Below are 26,269 nucleotides of genomic sequence, written 5' to 3' on the forward strand. Positions count from 1 at the left end.
TCCCGCTCCACAAGAATGAGATGTGTAAGACGTAAACACTCGGGCTGAGCAGCTGCTTTCGGCAATATTTGGCTTATTTTTGTGTTTGCACAAGTTAGGTCTTAGTACTGAAAGCCTCTCTGGGTGAATTAAAGGGGGTTTTGGGGCAACAAGAAATCTCACTTTGGATCACAAAAACCATACAGGCATCTTCTTCACACCTGCTCATGCCCGAAACTTTTTTTCCTGTTGCATTAAGTTTTTCGCGAAACCGCAGCTGAACCTCGCCCAGGAGCTGACGGAGGGAGCGACGCGCTGTTAGCCGGGAGCAGCAGGAGCGCCGGTGCAGGACATCCACACGACCCGAACTAACAGAGGGTGAGCTGGTGATGCCTACCGGCAGTTTCGTTGCTGTTCATCACTAGCACTGACCTATTGCTCAATATCTTTCATATCTTACCCTGATTTGGCAAGAAATAGCACAATCATAAATGAAAAATATGTTTTAAAGTGAAATTTGACTCTAGAAGAAGCGTTTGAGAAGCTTTAACCTAGCTGATGGAGCTCACAGGCCTGGATATCGACTGCTGCTTGATTCCCTTCAGCTTGACCAAGTAGCTTTGGTTCAGCTATTTAAGATGGTTGTATATTGGTTTCCCTGTTTTCAAAAATGAAAGTAATTATATGTTATACAACTGTAAAAAAACCCTAAATAACTAATATTGAGTGATTTTTTTTTTAACATAATCAATTCCTGAACACTTTTTTTTTTTTTCCTTCAGAATTAAAAACCTTCAAGACTGGGAGATTGGTTTTACTGACTGCTATTATCAGGCACGGTTACCTGTGGTCGCCAGATCACAGCTTGAAAGGCTGTCAAGAGTAAGGTCAGGCTAACTGAAATAATGATGGAGCCCAGTATTAACATAAATAGACAGAAGGTTAATGCCGTCGTTAGTAGGCACATGAGAATGCAAGCGAGGGAAGAGGATCCACGTGAGTGTTTTTGTTGTTGGTTTTTATTTTCTTAAAAAGCAGAAGAGCAGGACCAGAGCTTGGGACAGTCGTATTTTACCTCAGCCACAGTGCCAAGTGTCAGAACGACAGCTGAAGGCAGCGAGCAGCAGGCCTCCTTCGGTTGCCTTTGTCTTGCTTGCCTGAACGTGGCTGGGGAGTACCATTAGAACCGTACAGGTGATAACATGAATTGGGTCATGCGTACAGTCTTCTGAATTTCTCCCAGTGTTTCATGATACTCGACGACTGCTGAGTGGCTGCTTTCAACATTGCTTGGGTAGCGCACCAGTGTTATGCTACTGGAGTAAAATTTAAATGTAATAAATAGCACTCCCGCCATTGACACGGTATTGATAAATACTCCCCTCTGCTACTCCTTATTACTGAAGGAAGCTGCTGAGTTCCTTAGCTCTTCTTGGCTGAATCATTATACCTATAGTAGAGAGATTATAACTTGTCACTGATACTCTTTGAAGAAATAAATGGTTCTGGGTTCAAGGGGATAGCAGCGGATGTTGTATGGTGTCCTTGTAGTCAAATTACCGACACATAGAGCAGATAAGTGGTTGATGAGGTGGCTGGAAAATTGGCCGGACTGTCATATTCAAAGGGCTGCGGTCAAAGGGTTGTAGATGATGTCCAGCTGATGGCCAGTTACAAGTGATCTCCCTTGGGGATCACTTCTTGGGCCAGTATTGCTTAATGTCTTTATTAAAGACCTGGGACAATGGGATGGGGGACACACATGCATAGCAAATAGGGGAGTGACTGACATGCTGGAGGTCCCTCCAGGTTCAGAGGGACTTCGACAGGCTGGAGAAATGGGCTGACAGGACATGACACTCAGCAAAGTCCGGCACATGGGAGTAACCCATGCACCGCTACAGGCTGCGGCCAGTTGGTTAGAAAGGACTTTGCAGAAAAGGACGCTGGGGTTCCTGATGGACCACAAGCTGAACCGTGCCCTTGCAGCAGTGAGGGCCAGCAGCATCTCGGGCTGTGTTCGTTAGTAAGGGTGTAGTATGCCAGCACTTTTGGAAGTGATTCTGATCCTCTTTATGGCACTTGTGAGACTGCACCTGGAGTACTGCACTCAGTGTTGGACCACCCAGTACAAAATATAACGTACTGGAGCGAGTCCAGGAAGGGCCACCAAGGTGGTTAGTGGGCTGACGTACGAGGAGGGGCTGAGAGGATTGGGTTTGTTCAGCCTTAAGAAGAGCAGGTGAAGTGCTAATGCAGTAGCTAATTATTTCCTTCTTCTGCTAATTAGGTTAACTTAACTTGTGTGGATAATGAGTGTTAGGAATTGGGTCAGTGATATTATCAAGCGGTCTTCAAGAGTAAAAGGGTATTTTTAAATCAATCAGTTCGAGTTTATAATTCTGTTCGTTTTAATGTTGTTTATTACTCCCCTCTGCTGTACGACAAAGTATATGACCTTTTAAAAAAAAATAATACTCCTGTATCAATCCAATCTTGCAAATGTTTGTACATGTATTGGTCTTGCTGCAACCAGTTCAGATATTTTGAGGTCTAAAGAGATCGTTAGCCTGTCTGGTTTGACCTCCTCTGTCTTGCAGGCCACCGCGTTTCACTTGAATTTTCTTACGGTCAACTTCCTAACAAGTGTGTTAACTAAAGCACATCTTTTTTTTGGAAGACGCTCTGTGTCAATTAAAAGACACCACGGCTGTATCAATGATGTTTTCCAAATGAGATTTGAGTTCTCTGGTTGTTTCATTTTGGAGCCCTTTTCTGCACTCCTGTGAGTTCTCAGTGTCCTTCTCAAAATGCTGGCACCACCATGGAACCTAACATTCCCATACAGGTCTCTTCTATGCCACAGGCCAAGGTACAAAAAAAATCTCCTCTCTTACTTTTTTAATGTACCATGTGTTGCATGTACTGGGACTGTACAAGTTTTTCCAGCTTCTTGATACCAGTGGTAGTTGCAGGAGTAAAATGAAGCATATGCAAACAGAATGTAGACGTTAAACTTCAGGTCAGTCGGTCTGCTAGCTGCATCTTTAAAATTTCTGAAGAGAATAAAGTATACTGATTGACAGACATCAAATGAAAACTTTGTTCTGGATCACCAGAAGGATGTATATGATCACAGTTTGTCAGAGGTGGGGATTTTTTTTTCTTCAATATTGGACCTACTTTGCCAAGTAAGATGTTTAACTAGAATGACTTAATGATTTTACTCTTAAAACAGTTAAAGTTGTTCAAATTCAGCATGTGTGGTTTCAAGACATACGGTGTAACCTCTCAACGTTCTATTTCATGCTTATTTATGATGATCTCATGCATGTTATGCCTCCAAAACGCTGACGCCATCTCGTTAGTTTTTTTCAACATAGGCAAAACGTTCGATTTAAAAAGAAGATACGATGCATTTTTACCATACAACCTGTTTCAAGTTTCCCCTTCTCTTTAGAGGGTTTGTTTCCTTTTTTTTGGTGTAGTATTGATTTTATACAGCTGCCAAGATCATCTGGGTGTCCAAGTCAAGTGGGGGGAAGGGTAGTACCTGCAAATAAACTAGAAAACTGAACAACTAACTGATCAGATGCTTAACATACTGCTGAAATAACAACTTGTGATTTTTGCTTTAAAGGGTGGTTTAACATTAAACCATGTTTGGGACAACGCGCAGTTCACCATCTTTGTGGCTCCACATCCTCTGAGAACGTAGCTCATATCCCAAAGGAAAAACTTTGCCACATCACGTAAGTTTGTTTCTCACATCACTTAATTGTAATGTTGTGTGGTTTTGGTTTACTTTTGCTATAAAGGCAACAAAGAGATTTTGTGTTTAAAATCTGGAGACATCAGATACCGTTTCTTAGAAAATAGGAAGTTTGGAGGGGGTTGCCAGTATTTTTTATTTTTAACATAAAATAATTGCTTTGAGCTTTTCCCTGGCATGGCATCTGTAGAAATTATTCTAATATTCAAAAGTGCTTCTATTACCTTCCTCAGGGCTTTGATTTATTCTGGATACCTTTACCATACTGAAATCAGTTTTCCTCCCTCCAATTATGGAATGGAGATCTTAATTTTGTTGATGAATGCGTGATCGGGCAGGAGCTCCGGTCCTTACTTAAGCAGTAATGCCCACAGCACTGACAGACATCTTGACTGCGTAGGGAACTGTAGGCGATGGTACAGGAAAAGCGGGACGTGAATAGTCAGCTCTGTAGCAAGTCAGAGTCCTGTTTGTCGGCATGCTGAGCCACACGATGGCCCTACCCACACTGACGCCAACGCTGGTAGCAAGTGTCCCAAACGGATCGGTCAGATCAATTTTCGGTTCTTTGTATGTATTTTTCCCTTTTCCACCAACATTGGTTCAAATAATCGTAGCCTCAGAAGATGGTAGTGCTTTGGCTTTATGTATATATAGGGCTAAAATGGTGCTTTCATCAGGAAAGATGAGGCCTTCTTGCACTGTTTAACCATAAAATTGTACACTAAATTTAAACTAAAAGGTGATTAAAACAGCATTGCCACTTTTAAATTATGGCGTTTTAATACTTTGAATCTTCAAAGCCACTGTTTCTTTTAATATAGTTACCTAATTTTTTTGCCCCCATCTATGCTATTACAAAAAAAGAAAAAAATACATAGACATATTCCTCAGAAATTAGAGGCAAAACAGGTGTTCATTTTAAGGAAAAACCAGGTGAAACAAGCTGACAGATCCTGTTACGATGGCTGCTTGGCACCTCCCAGGAGACCACTGAGAGTGGAACGTTGAAACACAAACCCCATTCTGATTACAGTAGTGTTGCCTGCATAATCAACAAAAGGAAATTTAAAAGTTTACTGTCTGTTAGGGAACAATTCTCTTTTAAGCAAATAAATTCAAAACCTCTTTGAAATAATCATATTCTCAAATACAGCTTTTGTTATTATTTCTTAATTTCTGCAATACTGTAATTTACTTGTTTTTATAACATTGCCTTGCTTCCTTTTCAGCTTCATTTCTTCCTAGAGCTGGTTTACTATTTTATCGGGGAATTTTTCTGACACAGATGTTACTGATGCAACATTAGGAGCCACAAGGTATAATTGTTGCATGTGAAACTTTCACGAAATCTGAAAGTGTACTTCATGTCTTCGTATCTTGACCTATTGTGCAAATGCATACTGGTCTTCACAACCGCTTTTCTAAATCTATTCCCCGCCCCCTGTTTTTAGTAATTTTTATCTAGAGCAAAGATGATCCTGGATTTCATTTCCTTCCTACATAAATGTGTAAGCTTCAAGTTTAAAAAAAAAACAAAACAAAACCAGAAAACTAATGCCTACTCTGAAAAAGGTATCTGGACCCAGTAGTTTAGTTCTGTTTTCTGTGTAAAGAATGAAGGGAGTTTCTTGCATTAGTGTCGTCTTAAATTGTTGTAATTCTGGATTTAAATGATTTTACCCAATGAAGAAATTCAACAACATGGATTTAAAGTGTCATATCCCAGTTTAAAGGCAGTCTTTGCAATGGGAAGAGTTTATGGCACGATTGATAGATATTTTTTTTATTGTTTTGGAACCCACCTAGGAAAGTCTCACATGTGACTGCAGCCTGTGAAGCTTATAACCATGTCAGTAACGTCGGTCAGATTCTTTCAATAGAATAACGAATTTGACTTTGTAGGGATAAAGTGATGTTAAACTTAACTGCGATTTAATTGGAAAGCACTAGCTGTATAGCTTGATTAATTTCTTCATTCACATAGAAATATAACTTTTACAGAAGAGTCAAAACAATCATTTGAAGACAAAGGATTCTTTAATATTAAGGGGAAATATCCGTATTTGACTAGCTGTGCCAGACAATGAAGTCACACATTAGCAAACAATCAGAAATTATTTTTGAAAATGATGGATCTATAGTTTGACAGTTGCAACCACAGTTGTAGCAGTAGACACAATTACAACCTTTTCTGCATGTTCCCCTCACTCACCACATGGGGTACAGCCACCTTAAAAGAAAATGCAACCTCATTTATTCACAATGACTGTTACCTGATGGATTCCCAATATGAAAAGCACCCTTTGACTTAATTTTTTCTATTTCAGCAATGAAAGAGTTCTTAACCCTCACTCTCTAATTTAAAGAGGGAGTACATTTGTCTAAGATTCCATGTTAAGGCACAATTTATGTGCAACAAATTGATGCAGTTATACTACATATTGTAAGGTATTTAAACTGTGAAATACCGGTAAAAGTCCTTAGGACACAGCAAAAGATTTTAAATATAGTAGAGAGGCAGTTGCGTCAATCCTTCAGATCCCAATCATCAGTCATGGGGCTGCATGTTCAGTTCTTACCTTTGCTCTCCAACTCTGTATTAACAACTTTTACATAGAAGGTTGTACAATTTCTGTGCTAAAAGACAGCTAGTCTTTATTTGACAGAAGCAACACATCAGATACTGACCGCTGGAAAAGTCTTTCAAAAACTATGAATTTTTATTTCTGAAATCCAAGTCTCATTCCCCAAGCTCCACAGGGTTAAACAAAGGAAAACATTTTCCAAACAATACCTGCAAAAAGTAAGACATTCTGTTCCAGCATCCAAGTATGTACAAAAATGTTTTTGTACAGGTTACAAAACAGCTAAGCTTTCCTCCCTCCGCACAATATATTCTTATACCAGAAACCCTGTAGTAATACTCTAGAACACTGACAGAATGAAATCTTAACTTTTTAAAGGGGAGGGGGAACCACGGGAATTTTTTATTTCTAATCTCCATCCCACCTTTCCAGCATGGTGGCACTGTTATTTCTAGTTAAATGAGGGCATTGCTTACCTATATATTGAGGATTTTGTTCGATAGGGTCTGCTAAAAGAGATGTTGTGTTATTTCCACTGTTACAACAGTTTCTCTAGAAATAGTTTTGCCAATTTTTAATTGCAACTTCTTTACATTTTATGTAACTATCAGGATTTTAAAATTTATTTTAAAGCAGCAGCAAAAAAGGTAACAACAGATAAAGTAGATTTCTGCTTGTGTGCCATCAATTAAGAATATTATAACCAAGGCATCTTTTCTACAGGTGAGTAATTCTGATTATAAGAATTATTAGTAAGAATAATTATTAATAAGATTTGCCTTATGATTAAATTCCATACTATACACAGCTTTAAATAAATTTAAATTAATATTTAAATATTCTTAGTATTCTATTGCCATAATTTTCTTTCCATTTGAGCACAGCTTTAGTAAATAAAAATATATGCACAAGTATTTACTTCTGGTCTGTCATACTATATGTATATTTATAACTAATACAAAATGTAAAAAGAAAACGAGTGTTTTAAATGTACATAACATTTAAATAATTTCAATACATTTGCTGTTTGTTCCTTACAAACCCCTTGTTTAAAAAAAAAAAAAAAATAAATACATTTTAGCTTCCAGTGAAAGTATAAGGGGGACAGTTGCCAAAGATGAACTTATTAGAAAATAGAATTTTATAATCTAGATATTCAAACCTATCTAAACAACACATTAGTCAACATCTTTGTACTGCTATTAAAACACAATAACTAATGGATGAAAAAAAAAATCATCTAAGCGCTTTTTAAATTTTACTTTTGCTATAGAATCCTGTGTGTAAAAATTAGTTAAAATTGACAAGGGGGAGACAATGTGTGAAACAGCCACAGGATTCCAGTCATTCTAAAAACAGGTTGCAGTGGCTATCAATAAAGTCATTCTATTATTATGTATTTGAAAGGGTGTTTATGGATTTCACAGTTTGTTATCAATATTTTGATAATGTGCAGATAGTTGCTTACTTCCTTTACAAGGCATCTGTTTACACAGTTGACTGAAATATGTCTGTATTGTCTGACCACACTATTCTTATTTAAAAAAAAGACTGTCTATGGCTGTCTATGAAGTTAGGACTTTTTTTTTTCCTTTGGATTCTCAAGTAACTTTTTCTTTGGATTATCAACAAACATTTGTATAGAAATCCTTTTCTTCTTCTCATTTTACAATTTTCAAAGTCCAAGTAATTGCCCTTCAGAAGGAGTCAAGTGCCATCTTTCCGTCCTTTGACAATCAAGTTTAAATCAGTATTAACCCCCAGAGTGTTATTTAAGCACTACAAAGTACGGAGGGAAACACCTCATCAAAACGGGTTAAGTCGTATTCCTGTTCCTAGTGGTGAAAAAGGATTCACTTTGGCCCACATCAAAGCATCATTCAGGGAAATAGCAGATTTTCCATCTTCAAGGAAGAACACTGGACCCTGTACAGCAAAAATGTTTGGGGAGGGAAAGAAAAAGAAAGCACACGTGTATCGTGTAAAGGCTACCACAACAGAAGGCACATTTTGTTTTATCTGAGAAGAACATGAAAACCTGATTTACAACTATCATCTACGTTCGTGCAAAAATTGTACCCCACCAACTTAAAGCTTTGATAATAGTTACACATTATAAATTGAGTGAACTCGTATGTTCCAAAATCTGGAAACCCAACATTTCATAATCCTTAAGTTTGTAGTTCGATTTTTAATAATTGTGGTATTTTATATATGTTTGTCAATTATTCTAGAGTTAAATTTAGCCTGAATTAAAAACTAAGGTAACAAGTTTTTTCCTTAAGAATACTGTACGTATTTCATTGTGTCTGTCATTATCTGTGCTGATCGGTGTGTTTCCCCATCTACAAAAAGGACAATATAATGCCTCCATGAATTGTTTCAAAACATGGAGTCTACATGCAGTCCACAGAATAATTTCAAATGTTCACTACGAAAAGGACAAAATACTAATTTGTCTGACGGAAGAAGAGCTATTTGCTAATTTCTTCATTTGACAAAATATGGTCTCAAAGCTGCAATTCAGTTTAAGAGCCTTCTTAAAGAGTTATGCTCTCCAAACTTGCTACTTAAAACTTGTAAACCCACGCAATTAGGCTACTATACCTTAGTATTAACTAAGCTGATCCGCATGCCTAAAGCAATGACTCTGAATGTTCGCTAATCCAGAAGTAAGGATATTGTAGATGACAAGCTGGTGACACTGTATTTGCTATTCTTGGTGAATGGATTATAACAATGGCAGTTTGACATGGCTGTCAGCAAATGTTGAGAGTATAGCCATAGCCAGAGACCACTGCTCTAATGTGGAAGTGTTGGCAGCAAGGTTTTTTAGAGTTGACAGTGCGCAGTTGTGAATTTTGTTTACCTAAAAAATCCCACTAGCGTTTTGCAATCTCCAATTTCTGATGCAAAACTATCCCTCTTAATCCCTGAACAACCCTGTTACTCTTTGGGTTGGCACCTTGCACGGAACAGAGGAAACGGACTCGGCCTCATATAAGAGAGTAAATTCACACGGGGGCACTGTCTGGAGACAGGAGCCTGAGAGGAGTGTTTTCAGGCTCTGTCAATTTTCCCTGTATGGAAATAACAACATATACCAAAGAGGTGTTATAAGGACTAGTATGTTTTGATCATAAAGTTCTATGTGAGTGATGAATAAATGTATTTGAATATTTAGGCTTCTAATATCTGGCTTTAATTAATCATGAATTACAAGTTTTATAGTATGCACTTCCATAATGATAAATACTAACAACAGAATAATGTTAGTATGTGGATGAAGATAAATAATTTCCTGGTTTTTATTCAAGCTGTGGTGAGGTAGTAGGCAATAAGTTACCTGCACTTTAGACAGAACATCTGGCAAAGAAAATCTGTCTTTCCCATGGAAATTAAGAAGTTTTGGATTGGGAAACTGGGCAATTAATTGATTGGACGATTCTTCTTTATATAGCCTTTCTTATATAGCAGATGTCAGCACTTGTCCTCTTTAACTTCTGCTACTGTGACAACAGGGAAAACATTTTTCCTCCCAAATGATGGGAGCGACCTCAGATTTATGGCAACCTCACAACTAGTCAATGCTATCACCGAGAAGGAACACCTCAGCTCTCTGAAACCATACCTGTATCCTTAGCCCTGTCAAACAAGAGATGTGAACATCTGAATGACTAGGAAGATTCGATCCAGTGACATAGTCTGGCCCAACCATTCCTGTCAGAGGCTCCTCTTGTATTCGTGATACGAGTACTGAATACACCGTTCTCTGCGATTCAGATGGCGGGGTGCATGGCAATTCATCGGTAGGCCTAGGAACAGAAGACACTTGTTTTTCAACTATACATCTTAAGTTGCGTTAGAAATTAAAAGCCACCAAGTACTCATTTTTTACATTCATATTCAGATTTTACAAAGGAAATAAATACTGTATTTACAACTAAGCATTTAAATACTAATAGTCTAATTCATGGGAATTTTATATTTTTCCACCTACTTGTTTAATTGAGTACAAGCTCTCCATGCATCTAGTTCCTCAGAAAGCTGCTCAATTTTCAAAGGTACAGATACTTCCCGTCTTTTTAAAAGCTGACTGAAAAGGAATGGAAATAATTAAAGTCCAAATTGATTCTAACAATTAATATTTTCTTAAAAGAAAAACAAGATAGACGGTAGTAATATAAACATATTTTTGATTGGATATGGAAATAACTTTATGGAAATAAATTGATCCTTCATGATAATCACTATATTAAACCTTCGAAATATTAAATTACTAGATATAAAAGTACACATTTTCATTTGAGTTTGGTTTTAATTATCCCTATTTACACCTTATTTAATCTTTCTTGTCTTTAATTAGCTCTATTTTTTTTTCTTCAAGGCCGTTCTATATTTTAAGGCTATATGCGCTCTTATTTCTTAATAATGACAACTTTACTAAAATTAAGGGCCCATTTTGCCTATATATAGTAGATATGATAAAAATACCGTTAGAGTAGCATGGTTCAATACATGCTCTGGGACAGCCTTGTTTCACCTGATTACTTGTGGAAAACAGTTTCAAAACCCTTGCAGTGGATGCATTTTTTATTTACCAAAATATAATACAAGGGACAGTTATTACCTGACCTAATTCAGCAAACTTCCATTTGTGTTGGGATGCCTTAAAAATGTCCAGCTTAAGCATTTAAGTGTCCAGTTTAAGATGGGCTGGAATCTAAAAATCTATGAATCCTGAAAATATTGGGCAATCTGAGAAAAACATTTAGAACAGTATTGTTCTGTGGTTCTTTAAATCCCAGGAAAACTTTAAGCTTGACAGCCAAAGTATCACAAACTGAGTCAGCTTGTTACTAGTCTATTAATTTCCATATCAGAATAGCCCCTTCTGCAAAAACTTATATTTCATCTTGTTGTTTTCCATACATAAGTCTGGTGGCTCAGAAAAGAAAAAAAACCACCCCAACAAAAAACCCCCAGTCCTTCTCCCTTTTCCCTGTCCTCTCACCAAGTTTCAGAGATGAGGATGGCTAAGAGGAAGGGAGTGCTGTCGAGACATCTAATGGAGAGGAGTGGAAGAAAAGGGGCAAACACACAGATCTAAGACATGTTAAATTTATTTTGTTTGATTATGCTTGGTAGGCAATTCTGATGAAGTATCAGGAGGTGTAGGAAAGCTCACAGTTCTAGTCAGGTGTGAAAGGAGCGGACAACATATATGCAACGTTTATTCTTGATGAAGAGCTACATGAGCTGAAATGGTTAGCAAAGCTACAGTGGTCAGTGAGAGCAGCTAGTGGAGCAATTAACAGCTAGAACAATGGCAACGCAGCTTGCAGTATGAAATCAGTGACGTCTTGGAGCTGGTCTTGCTACCCAGCAACTCAGGTAACAAAACCAAAAGGATTTGACAGTCCCAAATTGTGAGGGAGCAATGGAAATTAGTCAGCTGGATAGTAGTATCATTACCAAACCAGACAGGAAGACTAAACAATCGTGGTTATACTCTGAGGAAGGAATACTAGAGTATGTATGTAAGCCTATTTCATTTACCAGATAAGATAAAGATCTTATTGATCTTAATCTTTCTCCTTTCAAGTCCAAGTGGGACAAGTGGGGCCGGGTCAAGTCAAGCGTACCAAGTGAAATCAAGTCGGCCAGGTCAAGTGGGTTGGGCTAAGCCGGATTGGGCTGGGTCAAGATAAGACATACTATTACCTTGTATACTCATAAAGTGCAGGTACAATGCTATTGTACTGTCTTCTGATAGCAAGTAAAGCACCAATGTAACCACACAAAATCAGCAACTCATTCCGAAATCTATAAATGGACAAGAATTAATCATGAACAATAACAAGCATTTGCAAAAACATTAAACTCATATTCAAATGATAATTCTAAAACCTAATTTATCCATCCATCTTTTGCGGAGAATATATGTTTGCTGATTATGCTTACTTTCTGTGTGATGTAATTGTTGAAACAGACTCCATCTGCTTTATATTGATCTCAATTATTAAATTTTAAATAGCATGTACAACACAGTTATTAAGCACAATCATGTAAAGTTACAAAAACAATTTCACTCAGACCTTTTAATGCGATAGAACTCTAAATGTACATAAAATTGCCCCACATATTAGTGTGGACTTCAGTTTTGTCAAGGCCACAGGTAAGAATTAAGCTTTTTGCTTAACTCTTTTAGTTCTTTGCAGTTCCTCAGGTGTACACCTGTGCAGGCATCCTGGCCTCGCTTCAACCACCTGTCATAAAGGTGAACCACAGCTATCGAACTATTTTAGAGTTAATTCTGAGAGTGACAGCTCAAATTTCCTTAACACTTTGACATAAAAACCCATCTATGGTTTAGTAGTAGTGGTACTACTGCTCTTTTTCTTCAGGAAACTGAAACCAGAGCTGATCAAAGTGAGATTCTTCAAATAAGACCAACGTTGATTCACCCATTGTAAATGCCCCACAGAGAAAGAAGCAGTAAAAATATCTTTTTTCTTCTTGCTAAACCTTGAAAATTTAGGAAAATTCCACATTCTATTCTCCAGATTGGGAACTAGCCTGCTTGTTCCAATTTTTTTGTACCCCTCTTCTGGTAAACATAAAATGATACTAACAGTGTGCACCTATATTTTTTTAATTCCAAAAGTTTCCTTTAATGAAACTTCCACTTTTATAAGTAAGGAAAATATACTCACTCACTACATTTATGCAACACTAATCGTTCAGTGCGTATGTAACTGAGAAGATCAAGATACGGACAGACTGAATCTAAAGTCCAATCTGAGCCACAAAGTTGTTCTGTTGAAAAATGGAAACAAAAATATCTCAAGAGGCAAGCTATACGAATGACTTATGCTTTAAAAGGTTTCTTCATCCAAGTACCTACCTTTCACATATTGAATGCCAATAGGGAGAGCCTTTTCAGGTTCTGTGCTTAACAGGTAGTACTTTATGGTTTCGAATATATCCCCATCTGCCCGAGTTGTCTCTGCCAATCGCATACATTCTTCTACGTCAGGAAGATTACACTGGAAAACAAAGATTTTGCCAAAGAATTCTTGTAATGTTCAAACAATTCTGTAAAATGCAGAGAAATACTGAAGTTTGCACGTAACAATAAGATCAAACTCCCTCTGAAAGAAGTCATTGTTTGAAGGACATACCTGCATATAATGTGCATCAAGAAAGCCATCTAGACCACAGAACAACACAGGAGGAGAAGGTTCTGTAACTTTAATTTAAGCTGTATCAGTTTCCATTGCTAATGTTTTTGTGAACTTTTTACTACTGCTTAATAGATGTGGAGTCTGAGTTGAACATTAAGGGAGTTAGTGGAGCAGACCCTTCTGCTGCTGAAGAGGAAAGGGGGGGATTTCAGGAGGTTACAGGCATAAGATGCAAAACAATTCAGGATAGTACAGAAAGCTGATCTGCCAAGACATGATTAGGGTGCACTTCAGCGATGAGGAGGTTACAAATCATACTGACAGGTAATTCTGAAGATCATAAACTATTTCAGGAAGTAACCCGTGTCACGGAAAGACTACACACAGTAGAATTAAAGAACTAAAGTTCTTCTTGTGCAATACTGAAAATAAAGTCAAAGGAAGGCTAAAAGAGCAAAAAAGGATATGTAACATATGACTGTTAGTGACAAGCTCATCCTACAGGTTTATTTGGCCTTAAATTTTCTGAGATTAGTAAACAAAGCAATACATAACCTCTTGTTAGCAATCAGGTAAATTCTTTTTCATTGTACCTTTTCATGCAGGTCATTTATTTCTGCTATGCATCCAGGATAAAAAGCACATAGTTTTACTAACTGCAGTTTATTATCAGGAATCATCATAAGAAGATCAGCTGCTAAATCCCTGCACAAACAAAAGATGACATGTAGTTACTCTTGATGGTTTGTAATAGGAGGAAACTCTGTTTTCTTTTTTACATTCCTTTTATAAAGAAGAGTTTACTGCAAAAAAAAAATACTATTTCCAGAGAAAAGCAGAAGCAACCTCAGTCTCCCAAGTCTATTTTGGTGCAATAAATGAGGCTTAATCTAGTAATCTTTTTTGGGAAGTCATATGTTAATTTTCTGTTGCTTTAGTTGGTTGAATTAAACAGCTGTGCAATCCTCAAGCATCAGAACCACCTCAAAGTGAGATGGAAGAATATGTGAGCAGGGATGGGAAGGGATACTAGCACCTATCCAATTTGAAGGAAGGAAAGATGTTAATGTGGCTCTGCGTCACGAAACCATCCTCAAACTTCCAGGCTTCTAGAGCTCCGTGACATCAGCATAAAGCATCTCTCAGTCATCCAGAACGGCTAGTGCTTCTGTGACGTTACAAAAGAGAGATTACACAAGGAAAGAATGTGATACCTATTTTCATCCTTCTGAAAGGAAAATTGTGTTTTAGCAAACTGACATTTCTGTAACTTTCTACCATTTGTTACCCCCTCCTTAACACAACAAGCAACTGGAGGGAATACATGTAAATATTAACACATTATTTTGAAACAATTATTCCATTGAGCTTTTAATAACTGATTATTCTGGTTTTTCTGTGACTATTCATGCAGACATCATTTCTCCTGTGACCCACAAGACTGACTTGCTCCTGTGTAAGGCAAAAACTCCTACTGAGTTCCCCTGGATTTTCAGAATGCGGTCCTTGCCTTAAAAATGTTTGAGTAAGCCACTGTCCAATATTGGCAACTGCTTTCTATCCCACTTTCAAGTATTAATCACAATTAAAAAATTACAACACTTAGTTTAAGCTTATTTTTAGCATTAGTAAAGTCACACGCTATTCAAATCTCTCTTTCTATAAACGAGCAAAATACCTGTATCCAAGTGATGGAAAGCTAAAAGGAAGACATTGAAACAGTAATAAACAAAACTGCTTTGTATTCTTATTTTACAGAGGAAAAATCTAATAGAAAATAATTAAACTACAACAGCAAATCTGAGGGTCAGGTTAGCCGACTTTGTTTAACAACAAAAAAATAGCTTTCCAATGCCTTTTGACAACCTAAAGAAGCTAATGCCAAAAGGTCTTTGGAAAATCTGTATATTATTACCATGCAATAGCCACATTTCCAAGGTACAGAAAGGCTCTTTCAGAATATAGTACATTTCACAAGTTCTTAAACTATTTTCAAGATCAGTTACTCACATGTACTCATCTTCATAGGCAATTTAAAGACTTTTTTAAAGTGATTAGAAATTGCTCAGCCAAAAAACTGAAAGCAAATGTTTATTTAAAAAAATCCAAAGAGGCCCTCATATAATGGCCTACAAATCACATTACCTGGAATGCTTTTTAAGAATCAAGCTGAAAACACTGTCAGTATAAAGACCAAAATCAGGTGGCTGAGTCTGCATATGCAGAATTCAGTATCTCAAGTAAAATACCACTAGCCTTCCGAATAGCAGAAGGTTGCTTTTAACAGTGTTTAGGTGCTAAACACAAATAAAATGGAAATGGTGTTCACACATTTTCCCAAGGCTGTAGATTTGGATAGATGGGGAAGGGCATGAATGTTTAGTTTTGACTTTTTTGTCTGGATTTTATATTTTAGAGCACTTAAAAAAAAAAAACAACCAAAAGCAAAACAAAAAACCCCCAAAAAACCAAAACCAACCAAACCCCAAAAAACATTCCACCAATAACCAATTTCATTACTAACCCATCAAGGTCCTTTCGGTATTCCTTGAGGTCTCTACAATGAAATGTTTCCAACTGATGGATATCCCTAAGCATAACAACCAGTAAAAACAAAAAGGGAGCCCTTCAAAGCTCAGAGGCCCTTGAACTCCAGCCTCCCCATACATGATCTTACACATGCAGTGGACCAAGGGGTACTATGCTGTGCCAGTATCTCCTTATTACAAAATATGAAGAGATTCAGGAATCTCTGGTCTTTTCCTACAGAACAGAAAAATATGCTGTAATGGCTGCGAATCAGAATGCAGGATTGCAGGGTGTAGCTGTACTAGGTGTTCAGTATAGCAATATGAAACCCACTGACAAATCCAGATCTAGACTTGGGCAATATGCAGTACACCAATTTAAAATTTTATCATGTAGACTTCAGTGTACACATGCCATAAGTTTGCAGAAGTTTTATGTATAGACATGTAAATGCCATACTATTGTAAGTACTTGTTACAGCACTGAGATCAGAACAAGCTTTTATTATGGAACTGGAAAAAATATACACTGTTTTTCTTAACTCCACATCCAGTGCTTCCTATCAGAGGCTACATAAAATTCACTCTTCACAAGGAAGGCAGGGAGATCAGAGAAAGAACTTCAGAGACTTTAAAAGCTGCAGATGGAGTTGCCAAAACAATCCCGTTAGAACTGGTGCAATGCAGACATGCTAAATCATTGCAAAACCAAAGCAGCAAGTCATCCATTTCTTATTTTATCTTTTTCTACAATGCTTCATTGTCTAAGGCAGGCTAAATGCTCTGTAGCGAGGAGTTCCACTATGTTTCTCTCAGGCTGCCTCTAGATGCTTAAGCAAATACCAACTGTAGCAGAAAAACTGATGCTTAATTGTAGTACCTGTTTAAGCGCACACATTTTCCATGAAATGTTAATTCCAAAACACCTGTACAGCTGCCAAATATATCTTAGGAAGATTTTCTGCTTTTCATTGGTAGACAAAAAACAGACCAAAACCGTATCCTTCAAAGTAAAACCACTACAAGGAGGAGAAGAAAATTTCGCAGATAGTTTCCCCTATATGCAACAGAGAAATTACCTACTCCTGAAGAATTAAATAGTAATCCTGTTTCATCCTTAAATCTTGTTAGCTGTCTTGTATTCCCAATACCAATATAAAATAATTCCTCAGCCTCTTAGGTTTTTACATTTTTCAAGCAAGTACTTAAAAATCACTTCACAGATCCTACTTAAGCTTCTGTTCCTTTTGACTTTATAATTAAATTCTAGCCTTACTTTGTCTGAAGCAGCCATTTTTACTCAGTACCAACTAGGACTTCCTATGCTACCTATTGCCCAAGTATCTAGGTTTTTTCTCAGTGGGTTTCATACTCTGTTTGACAGTGACTCTTCTCTCATTTACAATGCATACGTAATGTATTTTGAGATTAAAGCAGAACATTTGTATGCCCTGTGCTTCAAAGGTCTAATACAGCAATTCTTATTCAAGCAGCAATTCTTATTCTACCTACCCATGGTGGCTTGGTGTCTATAAAAGTTTCAGAATGAAACACCATTATCATTTCGCTGGGGGGGGGGGGAGAAAAAAAAAAATCTTCTTCGGATTAAGAAATTCTTACCATGTTGTTACTGTCATACATTTTCTTGCTAGTAATTCTAGGGCATAATGTGTTGCTTGAGCTGCACTTTCTCCTAAGACAGTACCCACACTGATTGCCAACTCCAGTTCATTTCCACGAATCAGGTTTGCCATCGCAAGCTTGCTCAATGAAAAAATATCATTAAGGGACACAAGCATTTCTGGGGATTCACCATGTTGAGCATATGACATTCATTTATGAGACTGCTTTTTACAGAAGGACAAAATATGCATTAATTAAAGCAACTTTATATACAATTTGGGTCTCTTGAATGAGTAAATAATTGTGCACCACGTGTTAATCAGTTTTTAAATAACCAAATAGATTTCCTTTAGCAGAATCTTCCTTTATTCAACCAAAGAGATTACACATCATACATAAAAAGCATGATCGCAGTTCCTTCTAGTCTTAAGTAAGGACACTAGCTTTCAGAGTATATATTTCCCCTCTCTTTTGATGAAAGGAGACTCAAAAAAACCAAACCAAACCAAAACAAAAAAACCAACCAGGAAGGACTCTCCTGTTCTCACCCTTTCTGGGCATCTGGAGATGCTCATAGGCATAGCAGCATATTGAACAATAAGACACTACACAACAATTTGAAACATGACTATTTTGAAATATAGGCATTAAGTGATTATTGCTTTCTCTCTGAACAGCTCATTAAGATGGAATTTTACTCATTTTGGGGGATAGAGGAGGAAGAACATGTTGGGTCAGCAACAACAAAATCCAGAGAGAATGAGGAAAAGAAACAAAATTTTGTTTGTAAAACTACAAACAAAATGAAAGTCTAATAAAATGTTTCCTACATGTCAGCCCTATTTTTGTACTGAGGGGGTAAAGTTTTTTTCCTATTTACTTCACCATTTAGACTGCAAATTCTTCAAGGTAGAGATTGCATCTTTTGTAACACAATGAAGTTCCAGTTCTGAATGGGTCTTTTGAGTCACCATAAACAGTAAACGGAAATAAACACCATAAACAGTGTATATGTATATATGTAAGGTACTTCGGTACCTTATATTTTCTAATATAACAAGATACTGTATATATGAAAATACAACTAAATAACAACATACTACTTCCTGTGCATGAGAGAAATCTTGAATTTAATAGAATCAGGGGATTTTTGCTACTAACTTCAATATTGTAAGGATCAAACTCTCTACATAAATATGTACAAAGCAAATACCAAGTATAAGTAATACATTTTAGAATGTGGTACATACATTTTAAAAAACAGTTAACGTGGAGATGTAAAAAGGAAGTCAATGTTGGCCTTTCCATAGTTAAAGAGAGAAAAGGCAAAAAAAAAAGGTTACCTCTATATTTTCAACAGCCAGATGGCAACATGCTGCAAGCACTGCATGGCCATCCTGGAAATACCATTCTGCCAGTTCTTTACTGACCTTGTGCAGGAGCCTGCAAGAACAAAACATGAATTCTGCAAGGTCACTTAAAGGTTGGAGTTCTTTGGCTCTTAATTTATGTACAAGTCACCACATTTGCTTCTGTACCCTAAAATTTCTGTATTTGACTTACAGATAATGACACCACTAGCTTTCAAAATGCAATCCGTTTGAGCTTCATCTAGTACGTATGTTGCTGCATATTCAGGTGGGTCAGAGTCCCCCAAATCTACATCAGTATGGAAATGTCTCTTTAGATTGACAGAAGAAAAATCAAATATTTGAATATTCATTCTGTACCTGTGAAGTCTGCATAAATATCTAATTGCTCAAAAACTGCACATGTAAACGAAGTAACTACACAGCCTCCAAGCTGCTTTTGTTACTACACATATAACTTGATAATGTAATTTAGGTTTTTGAGCACTGTTCTAAAACAAGGAGAGATGCATTGTTTCTTTTATGGGCACACGCAATGAAAATATGGCCATTAGTGTACATTGTCAGAAACTTCACTGATGATAAACAGCAAAGCTTCAGGAGGAGAAGATGCATAAAACATAGGGTCTCACAGATACTTGTTAATGCTACATCTTACTCTACTTACCAAAAGCTCTAAGTTAATATGCTACATATTTAAACATATTTAAGTGCATAGCAATGCACCTTAAATATCAAGCAAATGAAATTATATTTATAATACATACATATGAAAAATCCATTTGGTTCCAGGAGGTGGCACAACGGGGGAATTATTCAGTGTAGCATCAGTTAGTAACTCTATCAACTAAGTACTAGAAGATGTAGTATTTTGTTGTTGAATTCTACATTGCTGATGCCAAATTAAACCACTAAGGTTTATCTCCCTTGGTGACTTTACATTCTGCACTAAAATGAGGCTTTAGATATAAACTAGAACAACTTACTCATTATAATCATCTGTATTGTTTCCACCAGAATTTGAAGATCCACTTGTTGTGGAAAGTGGTGACATCTGTATATTTCCCTCACAAGCTGCCTAGAAGTGAATTAAAAAAAGGATTAATTAATGCACCAATCAAACTGAATATGAAATGTGATTTTTCAACAACAGAAAAATAATCTAAGATCTATAAAAATCCTTCTAAAGCCTAGTTATAACAAAGGAATGTTTAAACCAGTGAACTTATTCATAGCTAAATCTTAGCCTAGTTTTATCCAGCCATACAAGAAATACAACAGAAGCAAGAGACCTCTTCCTATGCATTTGTACAGGGTTTTTCCAGCATTTGAATACTGGAAATGGGCAGTGAGGGCTACAACCTTGATTTTTACACCCCAAGGAGCAAGTGGCTGTGAGTGAAGGATGAACTCCATAGATACGTCTCAGTAGGTATACCAGCAAATCTGGAAAGGTTTATATAGTGGCATAAGCTGAACCTTTTTTGTGTTTGGCAATAAATTATTTCTAACATTAAATGAGAAGAGATCAGTGTGGGTTAAAAGGAAATTCTTTCATGTGCTTTAAGGTATAGCCTGAATAACAACATTAATACTCAGGGCTCAGTTAAAAGGGAAGGAAAGTCCTGGTATTCTATTGCTTAATATTATCTGATTAAACCTTTGAGACAAATACTATTCTATGAATTGTAATAAAAGCAACCCCGGCAATGTCTCTCTTACAAGAAAAATGAAGATCTTTCTAAAGCTTTAAGGTGCTTTAAGGTTCAAACATTATAACTTGTTAAATTTAAGCATCATCTCAAAGTTCCATTCTGTGCACTATTCAGCTACTATTAGAAGAACAACAACATACAGACAGACAATTTCTAAAGGACAAATTCACATGCATTATTAAAGTTCTTATATCTGAGGCAATTGAACGTTCAAGGACAGGTAGGCATAAGAGATTGTACCAGGGGCAAATCGTGACAGTTTATTTAACAAACTATATCAAGTATGCCGAAATTACTCAAAAAGAATAAAGGAATAGTGAGAAAGAGTGAAACAAAGTATCAGTCTCGCATGTTTTGTGCGCCCTTTAACTTGGGTTTACATTAGGAAGCAGAAGGGACATACGTGCTTTTGGTAATCTCTTGTACTGTTTTTTGCATTAATTTAAAAGTTTGATTTCCTATATCGATTACTACTGCAACTGAGCAGTTTCATCCAAAGATTCTAGGAAGTAGTGTAACCAAGACTCAGTAAAAATGCAAGAGAAATGCTACATGTCTTAGATGTTAAGGGCAATATTGACTGCTGAAAATCAGGTTAATCTGCTACTTCAACCATTCAAAAATGAATACATTAGTTTTCATTATGGGTATTTGATTGCAATTTAGAAGAATCAGGCTTAAAATCTGTAAGCATGAGATACCTTTTTATGATTTCTGCATTAAAACTGGTCAATACAATAGGAAAGTAAAGAGTAGGGTATCATTATTTAGCCATTTTGCAAAAGTAAAGAGCTAGCCTTTTAAATATACTTGTCATCTTCAGAGTTAGAAACGAATAGCTAAATACATCTCCCACACTGTTGTACGTAATAATACCTGTGCAACAAGCAGAGCCTCTTTAAGCTGGCCTCTTGAAGTAAAGAAAGACACTAGTTTCTTCACATCTCCAGTAGCGATACAGTATGGGATGACATCATCATTTTCTTCCTGAATTAACTGATCAGCTCTCCTAATTAAACAAATGGATAAATAAACAAGAAAGATGTACATATATAATTGATCACTAAACTTATCATCTAACACCTATACCATAGAGAAGCCGTATAAAGTTCACTGAAACCCATCTGCCTTTCCAGACTTCAGAAGACTTGCAAACTGTGGATACCGCTCTAAAGAGTTTCCAGTTAAATTTGCAATTTATGCTCAACCCTTTTAACTTGATTCCTGTACACAAAACTGTTGTTGAAATCCTCCACAGTTCCATCCCAAAGCTTTATGAACAAAAAGCAACATCACCAGAATGCTCTAACAAAAGCCAAGTACAACTGATATTAGTATCCTTCCTTCCTACTGGTCTGTGTCCTTTTATGGACAGAAGCTACAATTCAGCATCATATTTTTATTACCTTACCTTTGCATTAACTTCCTCCAATATTTCATCGATACACCAGGTGCAACTGAGAGTGCTTTGTCCCACTAGAAGAAAGCAGCAATACATTTAACCTGATTTTGAGAAATAGCTGTATTTTTAACTAGTTTCATGTTTCTTCCATTAAAAATAAATTTGTCAAGAGGTTAAATAAAGAATGAGCTATGCATTAGACTGCATATGTTAAAAATAATATAATTGGAGCAATATTACTCTTTTCTGGACTTGTGACCCATTTTGTTGCTACCCCATCTTTGCTAGGGTAGCTGGTTTTCAGAAACCTTCATATTTTATTGTTCTTCAATAATGTTCTGATATTTTACCTCTCCAAGTTCTACCATTAGTTCACAATATCGCTGAATTTGTCCTAATCTTAAATGTATTTCCGCAGCTTCTTTAAGCCTCTCCTCTTTGCTTGGTGCACCAATACCACCTCCAAACTTGGACATTTTTACTGTTGTCAGTTCTTGTGCTTTGGACTGAGGGGGGGAAAAAAAAAGTTAAAAAAATTTAAAAAAAAAAGTACAGTTTTCTGTGAGGCAAACAAGTTTTCTTAAGAATGAACTAGTGTCAAACATTACAATGGAATATAAAGGCTATCACTTAAGAAAAAAATCCTTTTGAGAAAAGGCTAATTGGAAGAGATTACAATGAGATTGCAGTGAACTATTTATATTATTAAAGTAACTGTTAGTGTTTTGTTGCACACATACATTTTCCTTTATCTTCCTTTGATCTCTTTTATATATTTTTTTTTATTCTCAACCGTTTTCTCATATGTAATAGCAATTCACCCAGACGTCCATCATAAAAATCTTGATATTTTTGAAATGTCAAAAAAGAATTTCTGAACATAAACCATACAGAGCCGGAAATTGTACTTATTACCATTATAATGATATCCAAATAAAGAAAGAATAAAGACAGTAGGCTCAACCTACTGTGTCCTGATTTGTCATACCCCATTAACCTTATGACCAATAAATAATTTCTATTCCCAACCACTGCAATTTTTATATTAGTTGAAGCGATAGGACTAAATTTCTCCATCTGGCAGAGTTTGAGAAACAGGCTGCAACAGGATCACATTTAACATTTAAAAAAAAAAAAAAAAGGCAAAAAGGATCTTCATTTTACATTTCAAGAATTCTGAGTTTCACTCTCTATCATCAATGCATGTGAGATGGCGTTTGGCTATTTATGGCTTTACAATACCATAGATAGAGGATGGAGAACAAACTGAACATTCTTCACCGAAGTAGACTGCAATGTAGACCAATGGCAGCTGCTGAGTCAAGAATTAATTTCTTCTTCTCAGGCTAACTGGCTGAGAAAACTGGTTTTTGGACACACGCACACGCACACAGAGCTTCATAGTATTAGCCGAGCAGCTGCGATTATTACAGTGAACATCACCAATAAAAAACTTCCATCACTTAAGAGTCATAAGGTATATAGGACACTCTTTAAGAGTCTGTGATTTTGCAAAAGAGACAGCCTACAACAGCAAGCAACAGGTGATACCTGGCAGGTATTTAGCCCTGGGGGTGGCAAGTGAGGAGTTACGCATTTCCTGATCCATACCAACAGGTACCTTTCCTCCATTTCCAATCCAGTCATTACAGTATGGGATTCTTTAGTATCCTTAAGAAGTCCCTGACAGAACCATGTATCCCCATATTCTGCACAAATTTTATGTCTGGTTGCATATTCATATATGCAGCTACTAATAAATTTGTGGCCTAGTGCTTGAATTTCACATTCGCATCTGAGTCACTCTTCAGTGGCATATCTGTATTATCGACAGGTTCTTGTTTTTCCACTCCTTCCTCCAGACAGCTACAGAGCATACTTCTACTGACTCTCCTCCATTTTCAGACATAATTCCTCCGTCCCTGCATCTGAACATAACTACAAACTTCATGTTTATACAACCAAATAATTTGACTTTACTGAATATAAAAGTACAGTATATGTAATAGGGAAGACAAACTTGCTTCTTAGCTCAAGCTGTAGTGATGTTTGCTTTGCAACTTCTTTTCATTATTTTGAAAACTGCTTTTCTAGTTAATAACTGTAACCTAGCGTTTTAACACTAAGTATGCATGAAGTCACGCAGACTTAGCTAGCTGCTATTTTTATCACAGACTACTATTGCACAGAGAACCGATATTGCACAAATATCTTTGGACATGAAATAAATTGTGACCCTTTTGTAAAGCATTAAATGTTATTTTTAAAGAGTGAAATACTACAATGGATTACAACCATTTTCACATACCGTTTATGCTTCACTTACCATTCTAAATCGAATGAGATGTTTCATATGCATAATTCCTTTGCAGTAGTTTTGTGGAAGCAAACTGTCATCCTGTCCTTTTATTACAGCAACTAAATCCCATAAATTTTTGCTGCCTCCTGGAGGCTAGAATTGTTAGGGAAGAAAGAGTTGTATCACAGTATTGTTCAAGAGAAACTTATAAAGACATTGAAAAACATTTGTCAGTCAATTCCACGAAATACAATTTCAGCCCATTTCAGTATTAGAAACTTTACTATGAACACATGAATTAATTCAGGATACTACAACTCCTTCAGTCTTCTTGAAGGCTGTGAAGATACAGCAAAAGCCATGAACATAAGTATTTGGTTATGTGTGGACATAGTTGAGGGCTCACCATGAGAGTTTTCCCTTTTGCTCCCAAAGGAATACAAGCTATCTGGTGGCTACTGCGGGCATAAAACAACATTCAGCTGCTGGGATGCAGGAGCTGCCCCAGTACTTGTTTACAGTTTTCTGTAAAGCAAAGGCACAGGCCAGGTAAAAAACATCTTCAGGGCTTGGCTGCCACCACCTGGTTTACTATCTTAATATTAAATCTTAAAATAGACACATATGGTATAACTGTATACGCACAAAATCTTGCAGGCTATCAAGGTGATTTTTTTTTAAATAAATTTTAAGCATTTTTACTGGTCTAACACTTGAATCAATCCTTCTGTAGAAGTAGGACAATGGTTTAACATTCAATGAGGTCTAGAAAAGAGTGAGTAATTAAAAGCTTAAAAAAAAAAAATCATTAAACCTTTGACCTGAAGGAGCTTTTCTAAGAATAACAGGATTACAAGTTTAGAAGTCCAATTCCTTCTGAGCTGGTAAAAAGTGGAAGATCCTACTACAAAAAAAGACTATTCCTCTTTTTTCAGTCCCTTAAAGCTCTTACTTGACTCCCCATAGTTTAAGCACAACACTATTTTCTGGACTCAAAAAGCACTGAACGCAGCTGATCAAAAAAAGTTTTTGTTCTTGGAAAATTCTAATATTCTTAAAACAGTTTTACTCTCAAATCAACACGGGACATCAAAATGTGTAACTTCTGTAAAACAAGGAATTCCATAAAAATATATTTTTAATAAAACAGGAAATGTCAAGATTTGTAATTGAGGAAGATTGTTTCAGCATTTCTAAATCATACACTTCAATTTATCTAGAAATCAAAACAAGTATTTTTGTCCTTGCCCTACCTCAAGTTCAGCTCCTATGCAGGTAAGCAATTGCACAGAGAGGCTGCAGTGATTTATAGGAAATATTACTGTGCAATGGAGCAAAGGGCAGAGATTGATACTGGGGCATGGGTCATCCAGATCTACAGCTCCTAGAAGGTGATACAGCAGTTTTGGCACAGACACTTGGGCAGTTCAAACCTTATCTGTAATGAGGGTGTCCCTTTGATGGATTAAAGTTAAGAACTCCAATGTAGTTTGATAAAACACATCTTTTCATTTTCTTCAATAGAAAATTCTTGTCAAATCAAACTTTTCCTATCAAAAATTAAATTATCCCACCTATTTCACTTTGTGAAAAATTGGTGTTCACAACTGACAAACAATTCAGTCATGGACATTTTTACATGCAGAACTGTTAAGAGACAGAATTGATTTCTGCATATTTTCTGAGCTCCCTTTAAGAAAGAGAGAAAAAGAAACGGTAAAGAAGAAAGAAACTTCAGTTTTGGAGATTGACTTCAGAAGAGAAAGTCATGCACACTGACAACATCCTTAAGTTTGCAGAATACTT

General features: G+C 36.5%; 1 protein-coding gene across 1 annotated transcript in view; it reads right to left on the bottom strand.

The window, feature by feature from the left end:
- Positions 1 to 8,145: 8,145 nt before the first annotated feature.
- WDR17 (WD repeat domain 17) overlaps positions 8,146 to 26,269 on the bottom strand; it is a 49,199-nt gene continuing 31,075 nt past the window's right edge. The window contains exons 16-30 of the mRNA XM_009330691.1: positions 24,491 to 24,616; positions 22,515 to 22,670; positions 22,174 to 22,238; positions 21,639 to 21,771; positions 20,034 to 20,125; positions 19,021 to 19,120; positions 17,675 to 17,814; positions 15,205 to 15,225; positions 14,120 to 14,231; positions 13,247 to 13,388; positions 13,056 to 13,158; positions 12,064 to 12,165; positions 10,340 to 10,435; positions 9,971 to 10,154; positions 8,146 to 8,265 (exon numbers count right to left, since the gene is read on the bottom strand). Of these exons, the coding sequence (XP_009328966.1) occupies positions 8,146 to 8,265; positions 9,971 to 10,154; positions 10,340 to 10,435; positions 12,064 to 12,165; positions 13,056 to 13,158; positions 13,247 to 13,388; positions 14,120 to 14,231; positions 15,205 to 15,225; positions 17,675 to 17,814; positions 19,021 to 19,120; positions 20,034 to 20,125; positions 21,639 to 21,771; positions 22,174 to 22,238; positions 22,515 to 22,670; positions 24,491 to 24,616 (1,692 nt within the window). The remainder of the gene's footprint in view (positions 8,266 to 9,970; positions 10,155 to 10,339; positions 10,436 to 12,063; positions 12,166 to 13,055; positions 13,159 to 13,246; positions 13,389 to 14,119; positions 14,232 to 15,204; positions 15,226 to 17,674; positions 17,815 to 19,020; positions 19,121 to 20,033; positions 20,126 to 21,638; positions 21,772 to 22,173; positions 22,239 to 22,514; positions 22,671 to 24,490; positions 24,617 to 26,269) is intronic.

This window comes from Pygoscelis adeliae, unplaced genomic scaffold (genome assembly GCF_000699105.1).
Source record: "Pygoscelis adeliae isolate BGI_AS28 unplaced genomic scaffold, ASM69910v1 Scaffold167, whole genome shotgun sequence".
In the NCBI taxonomy this organism is placed as follows: domain Eukaryota; kingdom Metazoa; phylum Chordata; class Aves; order Sphenisciformes; family Spheniscidae; genus Pygoscelis; species Pygoscelis adeliae.